At 55.5% G+C, this 11376-nt stretch overlaps 1 protein-coding gene across 1 annotated transcript; it reads right to left on the reverse strand.

The window, feature by feature from the left end:
• Positions 1-329: 329 nt before the first annotated feature.
• CSUI_003795 (ctd-like phosphatase) lies at positions 330-10819 on the reverse strand. The gene is made up of 8 exons (XM_068063990.1): positions 6025-10819; positions 4468-5584; positions 3957-4007; positions 2975-3328; positions 2277-2579; positions 1454-2040; positions 988-1068; positions 330-599 (listed from the first exon to the last, which is right to left on the reverse strand). The coding sequence occupies exons 1-6, from the start codon at positions 6590-6592 to the stop codon at positions 1455-1457; spliced, it is 2979 nt and encodes a 992-aa protein (XP_067924025.1). The 5' UTR covers positions 6593-10819; the 3' UTR covers positions 330-599; positions 988-1068; position 1454.
• Positions 10820-11376: the final 557 nt, after the last annotated feature.

The raw sequence follows: 11376 nt of genomic DNA on the forward strand, positions 1-11376 counted from the left end.
CGGACACTCGTGCGTGACCGTTGCACCTCTTTGGAACTAGTGCCGGCACCGTAGCTACTGAAGTAACGGCTACGCTGAAACGGGGTGAGCACGGGCTCCGCTGGCCGGCATATCACCTCCCAGCGCTAACGCAGCTACCCTCGTGCATTCGCTATCTCACTCTTTCACAACGGAGCTATGCCTGCGTTAACCTCTGTGCCTGTGGGAGGACCCAACGTTTTCCCAGTGAGCCTCTACGGACGCAAAAGCGATGTGCGACCTGGTCTCTCTTGCAGTATACCATGAGTCCTTGCGGTGTGGGATTTCAGTTCGACTGTTGCACGCTACTGCCTCCTGCCCGGCGACACTCAAGTCGCCACCTGTCTGCGCGCGATCTTCTTTCTATTTCAACCTGCTTCTCATTTCGCGTCCCGTTACCATGGTGATCCGTGACGCGCATGATGTTTCGGCTTGTGAGCCTCTACGTGCTGGAACAGAGAGACCGCGAACCAAAGTCCACGAACGCGTCCCCGCAAGCCTAGTGTGCAGCGAGCCTGGGCACGTAAACACTTGCTCACGCAAACCATTTGGCAGGCACTCCTCGAACCTGACAGGAAAAACTAAGAATCGGCGCAGGAAAAAAGAGAAGACACCGGACCGTCATCTTCTCTGAGGTGGGAACAGAGGGTCACACATGCCGGTTCTGAACCAATCTATCCAACCGGACGTACAGCTTTCACGTTCCCGGTGGACTGGCAACAACAGCGCCAACCCTGGTAGCGACTTTGCGGGACTGCACCCCTTTCTCGAGGTCGGCTGTCGGGACAAGCACACAGAAACGACGGACTTTCGAAACCAGCCACGATACAACCATACTCCCACGTCTTCCGCACTCTATAAGAACGGAGACGTGGCGCGCTTCTTCCACTGCACGGGTGACTTCCCGCTAACCTCTCTGTGAAGAAACCTTAACGCCTTCCTTCGTGCTTCATACCAGAAAAGGCTTACGCGATCACACGTTGGTTTCCTCTTCCTCCTCACGCAGGCTTTGATTTCTCCCACTGCTAGACTATCCAGGACACTACCCTGCTGGCACACAGACAAGCAGAACTCGTAGAGCTCAGCAGTATAACAAAGGTGCACCAGTGATTCTTTGGCTCTTGAAGCTGCTTTGCGAAGCTGTAAACTCGTATGGACCATCGGGCACACGCCGCCGTGACAGCCCCCACAAGCCACTGAAGCAAAGCAACCGTCTTCGTTGAAGAGGACTCACGTTGCCAGGGCAACAGGAGTGCAGGAAGCGCCACTGTATGGGGCGGGTTGTCACCTAAAAAAACACTGCGTGCCGACCGTTTGCAATCGAGCTTACGATACCCGAATCATATCCCAGGTCGACGCAGTAGTTCGCTTAGAACCATAACGGCCTATGTTCAGCCTTTCCGTTTGCTCCTACGTGCTGACAACACCGACTCACACTAGGGAGCATCTATAGTTGCAGCCGAGTCTCGCCGTTCTTGTGTATGGGCAGCACGCTTCCGACGGCGTTGCTCAAGCACAGTTCCGTGCCTGAATACTTGGATCTCGAACGGCGTCGTAACTCGCGTGTGGCTCCGGTCCAAGATCGCTAACGTACAGAGCTGGTCCTCCTCTGTGATATTCCGCACAGGAAGAGCGTCCTCTTGATCCATGAACTTCCGCGGCAGCACCGGCCAGTTTCCCATGCGCTCCGGCGATTCTTGCGGTCCACAAGGGGCAATCAGACGCCAGAACGGGTGCGCATCCTTGGCTAATTCATGGCGGACCCTCCCAGCGTTGCTAGAATCACGCGTCCATAAGCCATCGGCCCGCCTTGGCACGTCGCTTGAGCCCGACACTGTCCCGCTGAGCGTTTTGAGAATGCCTGTCGCAGTACTTCCCGCCTGCGTTTGCTTCGCGTCTTCCCGTCCTGTCAAGAAAATAGAGCGCGCTACAGAGAACAGGAACGCAGGAGGGCGAGTCCAGCTCGCCTCCACAGAGAAAAGCCACCGCAGATCAACCACTGTGCAAGCGGTCGATAAAGAGCTGCAGGCACAGCAAGCCAACAAAACAAAGGACACCCCTCACGTTTGACTGCGTGAAAACCGCGGCTGACCACGCTAGTTTTCCGTCAAACACTATCTAACGACTGCACTGGTTAGACGCACTCAACTAACAGCGGCAACAAGTGTCCTTCGCATATCGTCGTGTTTGGGATGAAGTGACGTTTCCTGCCAGGCAATATGAAAATCTCCATGAGCTGGGACAGCGAACACTCGTACCTTTCTTTTCCGTCTTCGGTCTGCCGGCCGCCCCGCAAATCCACTACGAAGTCGGGGGGCTTGTTGCCTGCTATGTTATAGACGACCTCCGCCCCGAACGAAGTGGCTAGTTGCCTGCCCCAGTCCAGCCGGACCGTCCATGGGCTAACCAAAAGAGTCCGGTAATTCTTGGGTAGCGACCGCCCACCTCCCGAGACTGGTTCAGGCGACCGAGGGCAACCGCCCTCATTTGAAGGACAGGAAAACCCTACCGAGCAGCCCTCCAGAACCTTGCGACGCATCAGCGTAAGCAGTGATCGCACGCTGCGCGCCAAATCAGCAGAGAGACAGGTGGGAAAATGAGAGTGAAAAACACAGTCGTAGTGTAACAAGTGCCACTACTTCGCGAGCTCGAGACACACAAGGCCTCCGAACGTGTGCACGAAGCAGAGAACACTCAGAGGCGACATACACAGAAGAAACTCGGCAAGTGTAACCCCCATCTGTATACCTGGAACAAATCTACTACATGCCTCGACCTTTTCTGGAAGCACTAGCGAGGTAAATAGCCTAGAAGCCCTCAAAAAGATCTCCATGCCGATCCTGGGTTCAGTGCTGACACGTGCACGCCACGAGGGCACATGAAAATTTGTAACATAGGCGGACGTGCACGAAGTCCGAAGAGGCTGACAGCACAATCCAGACAGCCGCCTCCTCACTCGGCGTTTCTAGGATCTCGAAAAAACAGTCGATGCAGCGCCAGTAGCACCCGGCTCATGAAGATTAGATGATTATCGAAGTCCAAAATGCGGTCTTCAGTCTCTCCCTGAGTCTCAGGAACGAAAGCTGTCTTGTAGGGCAGGGCCACTAGATCAGTGCGGCGAGAAGGGCTGCTGCTTGATGGGTTAGTGTTGCAGAAAAGGGGTGGGTAAACCTTCTGCAAACGGGGTATTTCTTCTTCCAGCCAGCTGTAGTCTTCGGCTTTCACAATGTTGGGACGATCTTCTTCTCGCCAGACGTCGAGGCGGTCATCGACAATTACTATGTATCGCGGATCAATTCCAGGATATATTCTGAACATGCCAAAACACGGTGTCCCAGACAAGACGGCTGAACAGAGGCTCTGGCTCAACCAGACAGCTGAACAACTGCTACGAGTCTGCGGCAAGGAAGCTGGGAAAATGAAAGCGAGGAAGCCACGCCGCTGCCCTCTACTCCCCCTTCAAGGTCGCCGCATCATCGCTCGCAACGGCAGCTCCAGGTGTAAGCAGATTCGCCGACGCCACCTAGTAAACAGCTGTCCTCTGTGATAGCGATTGGCGGTAGCATGTGCACTTCAGTGGAGCCATGTTACTTAATGCCACAGTTGGCAAAAAAAATTACGTTCAGGAGGAACGGCTTTCCCGCTTGATTGTTCCTCCGGGGTTCGGGGTTGCCCCAGCAGTGCCCCGGTCCAAGCCAGAACCTATGTCGCGCTCTTCTTTCTGTTCTCGGAGACGCACGCCCTGCTTAGTATGCGTGTCAGAACTTGACCAATATCTTGAGCGTCTGGCTGAGAGACAGTCTTAGGTGAAGCCGGAATGCCACTCAGCACTGGTGATCGGCAGGCCTCCAGAGTGCCGGAGTAGCCAAAATGGAGCCGATGGGAGAAATGGGAGTGTTTGTGCGAGCGTGCAAAAAAGCATGCGACAAGAAGCCTACCGTCCAGTCGACTTCTTGAGCTCCGGTTCTCCGGCGCGGCGCGCGACCACCCTAGAACGAAAAGCCAGAAGCGAACAGGAAATTCTTCACGTGTCGTCTACTCACGCCTTACAAAAACTACACTTTACAGAAGGCTCTACAGAGTTTCACTCTCAGATGCCGCCGTGAATCACCAGCGAGCCGTACTGCCTGACAAACAACACCGTCCTCGAGATTTGGTGCCAAACTTCTTTAGAACTGCTGTTTCGAGTATAGGGAGGAGACCACAGTTTCGAAAGTTTGTGTGAAGTGGAGAGCACATCTGCAAGCCTCAGATCTATCGCGCCCTCATGCACCCGGCCTCACACGGTAAGGGGCGGCGCCGAGTGAAGTCCTGGGTCTTAAAGAACAACTACAGCTCCCGGGGAAGACAACAAAGACGCACGGGTTTGAGTAGGGCTCACATCAAGCCATGTGGTCAGAACGCTTGTGCTCCGTGCCACGGGGGAACACTACCGAATCTGCTACTTACCTAGCTCCAAAGTACTTCCCGTCAGGATCAAGGACTGTCAAGAGCGCCTCGGCATACTCTTCCAGGCCCGCTGTGCAGATCGCCAGCTCGAAGTATTCCGAAAGTAACTCCAGAAATTCTCGAACAAACGGCCTCAGCTTCAAGTAGTATTCCTCTTTACCCAAGCCAAATGGTGCACCCGGGTGAAGGGGTCTGTACGGCTCATGAGTTTCACTGACATCCCCACCTTTTCTTCCTTGGTTTTTTATGAACGCTTTGTGGCTATCCTGTTTGCGTTCTGTGGGTTGACAAAGGAGTACGCCGTCTGCTCCTTCAGTTCCCCCAGCAGTGCCCCGGTCCAAGCCAGAACTTATGTCGCGCTCTTCTTTCTGTTCTCTAGGAGAATAAGATGCTGCGGATTGGCTTACTTGTGGGCCCATACAGTTAGAAGGAAAATTTACTGTTGCGCTTGGTGTTGGAGTGCCGGAGGCTGCCGACGCTCCGGAGAAGGCGCCTGACGCGAAGCGGAAGAGGTGCCCACGACCCAGTTCATCGACCCAGTCCGTGAGAGGGATGTCTGCGTTAATTTTACTGCATCCAAAGGCGTGCACAATTGTGTTATCCAAATCCAGAATCAGATACAGTTTTCCTTCATCCAGCGCCGGCGGCGCGCTTTCGCACGCCTTTCGGTTCAAACGAGGGCACGCGTGCAGGACGAAGAGAGACGCGAAGGACGCTGTTGACGGAGAAAATGTCTCGAACGAGGGGCGGCGATGAGAAAGGAACGTATCTACCGCCGGTGCGCAAGGATAGAAAGGAATAGCAGAGAAGTCGGGAAGTTTCCCGTCACTATGAGGAGAGCCGTGGAACGTGCGTGCACCCAGGCGGGAAGGAGGCACACCCGATGAGGTGCCGCCACGTCGGGTGTACTCACTCCGACAAACGTCGCTGGGCTCCCGCTCCTGCCCGGCTGGACACGCTAGCCCTCGTTTTTGTTCCCGTGCGTCGTATTCGGCCAGGTTTGCACGGTAACGTTTCAGACGAGGATCCTCATGATAGCGTAAACACCGGCGCGAAGATATTACTCGAGAGGCAGAATATCCGTGAACAGGGAGTGCTTGAGAAGTACTACGCCGGCCTGGGAGAGAAACCAGATTGATGAGATACACGCAAGAAAGCCAGTACGCTTGCCGACGTTCCCGGGGCTGGCCTCCTAGCTAAGCACAATAAGCTCCTGACCGTGGTTCTCCGAGCGGACACGGCGAAGAAAGGGAAACCTGTCCGGCAACGAGGTATACGGTGAGTGCAGCAAAACGAACGAAGATGGTTTCTTCGACTAGGTGGAGTGGACGCAGCAATGTGACAAAATCTCGGATGCTACGAAGAGGTACAACGACGTCAACACCTGACAAGCGAGAGAGAGAATGCGGCACAATCTCTCTCTCTTGAAAATCTCGACTATTCACTGAAGTGTCAGTACGCATTCCAGCATCACTAACCGTCCCAGTCCCGAGTGAGCAACGTCGTTCATGGTGGTGATTACACGGATAACCAGCTGTCGACCGTTTCTTGGCTGACCTATCGACTGGTCGAACACATGTCTCTTCCGGACGGTCTTGTCTGCGTCCTCCTCCTTCTCCGCGTTAACAGTCTCCATCGACTCCTCCACGCGCGCATCTGACGCAGCGCCGCGCCGAAAACACTCTTCACCGTCCTCCTCCCTTTCCTCTCTTTCTGCGTTGCGGTCTCCCGTCGAGGCAACCAACACCCTTGCTGCACATCCCGGAAGCTCTACGCTTGAACAGGATAACGCCGAGCCGCCTTCATCTCCGCTTCTGTCACTTCCGGACGAAGCCAGACCTCCTCGGCATCCCGGCCGCCCCGCAGCAGCACAGCTACCTCCCCGTGCATTCAATGGACCGTCTTGCATGCTGGCGTCCCCAGCTGCTGTCGTTTGTCGGTTCTGCCTCATCAAGAAGCCATGCAGACCGTCCGCAGGAAAATGCGATGTCGGTAGCCACTTCGCTTTTTCCCCGCTGTTTGGGGTCTGGTCTAGCTCTGCATTCTGCAGAAGACTAGCTCGCTCCCTCTTGGGATAGACCGTGCTTTCTTGCACATTGCAAATTTCCTCGTCTTTCGACAGCATTTGCTCCACTCCATCACCCCCCGGCGCCGCCCCACTGCTGACGAAATCAGCACGCAACCCCGTCCGTTCCGTCCCGGACAGGCAGGGTTCCACAAAGGCTGACCGCTACTCCTGTCCCCCGTTGGAGCGACTGCCATGTAAGCAGTGCCGTCCCGTGCTCGCCCGTACTACAGGACTCACCTCGGCAGTCGAGTGCCCCCCGATTCTTTCAAATGTGCAATTCCTACATGACACCCGCCCAGTGGACTTTCTCGGCCTCTTTTGGGTCGCGCTCAGCTGTGCTCGACCAAAGTTCTCCGGGCTATTGCCTTTGGGACGGGTGTCCCCCGGTGAATTCACCCGCTCCAGTGCGCTATCTTCAGAACGTTCAAGAGTGGCACGCCAGTTTCCTCCTTCCCCCCGATCCGAGGACCCACTCTGGCTAGTCAAATCATTTCTACGGAGTCTTCGTCGTGCCTTTTCGACAGCAGAAGTCAGGCGTAACGTTCCAGACTCTGACGGTGAGTAGCAGAAGAGCCGGAATAATACTTACATCCCACTGCCTGGACCCTTTCTCCAACGGGAGAAGCGGGCGCGCGGTCTAACTTGAATGTGTCAACACTCCCGGGAAAGCCTGCCCTTTTCTCGTGTCCGCTCTGTTGCTTTCTTCTTGCAAGCGAATCTCCGCTTTCCTTAGGAACGATGCTAAACATGTCTCCTGCTCGAACAACAAGCGAAGAGAGCGGTGGCATCGAAGCCGACCCGCGCCAACAAGCGAACGAGCCCGTCAGACAGTCCTCCTCTCGACAGGTTCGCTTGCCGTCGTATCTTCCAGAGCGAGGGCGACGACAGGATATGGAGGCGCTGCGGGTGCCGATACGAAAGTGACGCCTAGCTCTCCTCCGAGAAAGGGACAGGTTAGGGCGTTCGTGCGGCGCGACTGTGACTCTTCTATCCGAACACGGAAAGGTCTTACTGGCTTCCAAAACCGATCTCCCCTGCTCGCGACCACTGGCACCGGCTCTCAGTCTACCGCGATTCTGTGTTTCCGAAGACACGGGCGGACTGATCTCGACTGAGGGGAATGCCTTCGGCCTTTTCCGGTAATTCTGTCCTCCCTTACCGTTCCGTTCAGCATGACAACCCTCTGAACGTATGGACGCACTAAGACGGCAGCCGTCTGAATTCTCGTCCGTCCGAGAAGAAGCCGGAGTCGTTTCAGCGCGTTTTGCGCTCGCATCGCCCGCCCTCCGCCACCTGTCCCCCCCAGCTGCAAGTTGCGCGCGAGTTGTCTTCACTTTTTCCGTACGTGGCAGTCCTGGACTCGTCTCTCGTTCCCGTTGTAATACGTCGTGCCATCGGTGTCCAGGTTGTGCCCCTTCATTACACCGTCTTCCCGCCCCTGTGGCTCAGGCTGATTCTTACAACCGCGCCCGGTGGTCTGCTGATGGGGCCTGCTATTCGGCGCACTGCCTCTTGTCGGTTTCGCGACCGTCTCCAGGTGACTGTCTCTTCGCCGACGATTTCTTCCCTGTCCTTGCGTGGCCTGGTCCTGTTTCTCTTTTTCGCTATTCCAACCTGCTCCGGCATTCGATACCCTCAAACTAGTTCGTCGAGGCATTCCATCCAGTTTCTGTGCTATCCGGCCCGCAGACGTACATACTCCAAAACCAATCCCGTTGAAAGGCTTAGTGTCATCCCGGGAGAGAACAGAGGCGAACTCACTTGTTTCGTGCTTCACCAAACTACCCGTAAACGTACTGGCGCCTTATCGTCCTGGAGCCGAGTCCGTCTGCGAGTCCTGCTGGCAGTCATCGACACGGTCCACTCCACCTTTTTGCGAGGCACATCCTGACTGTCTGGTATTCTTTTCCTTACCTGAGCTGCTGTTCAAAGACGCCCAGATCTCAGGGTTGCCGGGCTTCCGCTCCGGTCGAACAACGCCGTGTACTCTGTCCTGTACCACCCTGGCGGAGCAATCCGTGCGTCCTGCTCGTACACTTATTTGCCGACGCCGGTCTTCTTCGCCCGACACGCAACCGTCCCGTAACCCGGAGTGATCCTGGACCTCGTGCCAGGTTCTGGCCGTTGAAGAATGTGGGTTCTGTCGCCTCAGTGCTCCAAAAGTGGAGCGTGTTTGCTAGGCCTGATTGGAGACTGGCTTTCTGGCTCCACTTGACGCGCAGTTTCTGTCCCCGTCCGTGCGACATTTGCATCGGACAGGCGTTGTCCTCTATCTGTCCAAGAGGTTGTACCTCCTCTGTCTGCGGGTTCGAGATGTCTGTCTTCCCCTTTCCTATTCTTTTGGTGGCTTTCCGGATTCTCCGACCTCCTGTGTATCATCTCTCCATCACTTCGTTCTTCATTGATGTTTTCGTCTGCTCAGAAAGGCTAAAGTTCACCGAGAGAGTTTCCTATCCCTCTGAGCGCCACTTCCAGCCCTTTCTTACAGGCGAATTCCCATCCCCTATATCACCGTGTTGGTTGCTCCACTCGCCACCAAGGACGACTCCATCACCTCTCACCTCAAAAGTCCAGGCCACTTCTACCAACTGAACGAGGCGTAGATAGTGAAGGAAGCCACATCCTCGGTAAGCTGTCCAAAAAGCCCCAGTATTCTGTCCCCTCAAGAAGAGGCGCAGAGCTAATCCGGATCTAGCTGGGGCTATCAACCTGGCTGCCTGTAAATTCTTAAAGGACGAGGGACCTTGGCTAGGAAGCTGTGGTCTGGCCGTAGGGTCACTCCATGGCTCACCTTCAGCCGTGCATTCGTGCTCCCCCGTTCAGCATCAGCTCCGGGTACAAAAACGCTGCTGCACCGGTTGTCCTCGGAAAAACTGAACTTTTCCCACTGCGCGTGAACACTGTGTAGACAGTTTTTTTTGTTCGCTCACAGAACGTTAAGGGCAGCTATACCGGTTCCACGCGGAGCCTTTCCCTTGTTCGCCACCCAACGCTGTTTTTTCTCGGAGAGACGGATCCGTGCACTAGCTGCAGGTGGTCTCACAATAAGAGGCTAGGCGGCCTGATATCGGTGCAAGCGAGGTAGGGTCAGCATCCCTTGGGCGCAGATCCATTCTTCTGCCGAAGGAGATGGTGACATTCAGACCAACAGGGAAACCTGGCAGATTCTTTGCGGCGGTGGCCGAAAAAGCGGTTCGTAGCCAAGGTGGATTGAACGACGGCACAGGCGGGGGCGACCGGACGAAAGAGGACTGGCACGTGACTTGCACAGAAGTGCTGTGAAAAAGAAAGCGCCTTCTCTTACGCTGGACACTTTCTCCTCCTCTCTTGTCCCCTTACAGTTTTCTGTTCCATTGTCACTGCCCAAGAGTGCACATCTCCGATGGTGACCTCATGCAGCCGGGGCTCTTCCTGACCAGGGTCCTGTGTCTTTGTCGACTGTATTCTGCCAGATTGCACATCCGGAGTCAAGCGGCCTACAGGAGCGGGAGAACAAACAAACTTCCGCTCCCGTCGGTGAACTTCGTTCTGGCTACTGCGTCCCCGAGCAGGGGCGTCAGCCGTTTAGTCCTCGTCCGCGGTGTTGCTCAAACGTACTGGCACATTGCCTGCCGCCATGCCAATGCCGCAGCAGCGGATTGGAAACCCTTTCTTTACTGGTTCGTCTTCACGGTACGTACAGTGACCCAGGTGAGTCACCTACTGAAGTCATTACAGGCCCCCCCCTTTGCTCTGCTGTGGCTACCGTATGCCAGAGAGGAAATACAGCCACCAGGTCCCCCACCGTGGGACGCGGCCCGTAAGCGTCAGCGGCGAAAAAAACTGGAGTCGAAAAAAGGACATTCAAAGCCTGGAAAGAGGACGCCTCCTGGTCAGAAACTATCGATAGGGGTGGAGCTGCTGCCGGTGGCCCTAGGAGGAAACAGGATTTGGAGAAAGGCGCGCCAGACGGATGAAGACTTCCGGAAACCAGAACAGGCAAAACAGTCTGCGAAGCCTCGATGTTGTTCCCTTGAGGCTCAAGGACAGTGTAACACTTAGGTCATCTCGTAGTTTGCGTGCAGGGGTCTGGAACGTTCTGCAGACCCCTAAAACCGCAAGCCGGTACAAAGGAGAACTTCAGACACTGCGTCGATAGAGCGAAGCGGTATGGACTGTGAAGATTTCGAGCAATCGTCTTCATTTTGAGCGTAGAGGGAAACGACGCACGGCAACAAGGATAGGCACATGCGGAGGTGTGCCACCAGCCAGCCACCGGCGGAAAGCTGTGGCAGTCAATTGCATGCCCGGGACCGAACTGTTACGGATGAGTCTCACTAGTCAAGAACTACAGGATGAAGACTAACATCCAAATTTTTTGCTATGGCGCTGTTAGACTCCCACGTCTTCTTCTGAGCGCGGCGGTGCTCGCAGATCCGCGTGCGGCAGCTTTGCGAGCACAGCACGTTGCGCCAGGGCCGCAGGCCGACGGGGTCAGAGTGGTGACGGTCGGAAGAGGGACACCTGAGAGAATTCTTACACCAAAAGAACGAAGGAGCGACTTCGCTGTCTTGTGTGGTGTGCGACCCCCTGGTGAACTTTCTGAGGGAATAGGCCCCTTATTTCTCCGCAGTTTCGCGGGGAACGGGTGAAGACAACACCCAGGTGAGCCGGGTAGGTCGGTGACGTCTATCGCATCGTGGACGGGTCGCTGCATTTGCATTCTCAGTGGCCTTATATACTTGAGCTGTTCCGCCGGTGTATGCGTGTATGTCGCGACAAGCGTCGCCTGTACTAGCTGTTGTGCGCCCAAGCTCGAAGTTTCAACAAAGATAAGCCTTGCACAACAGTTCACCCAAGTC

Source organism: Cystoisospora suis, assembly GCF_002600585.1.
Source record: "Cystoisospora suis strain Wien I chromosome Unknown contig_1716, whole genome shotgun sequence".
Lineage (NCBI taxonomy): Eukaryota > Apicomplexa > Conoidasida > Eucoccidiorida > Sarcocystidae > Cystoisospora > Cystoisospora suis.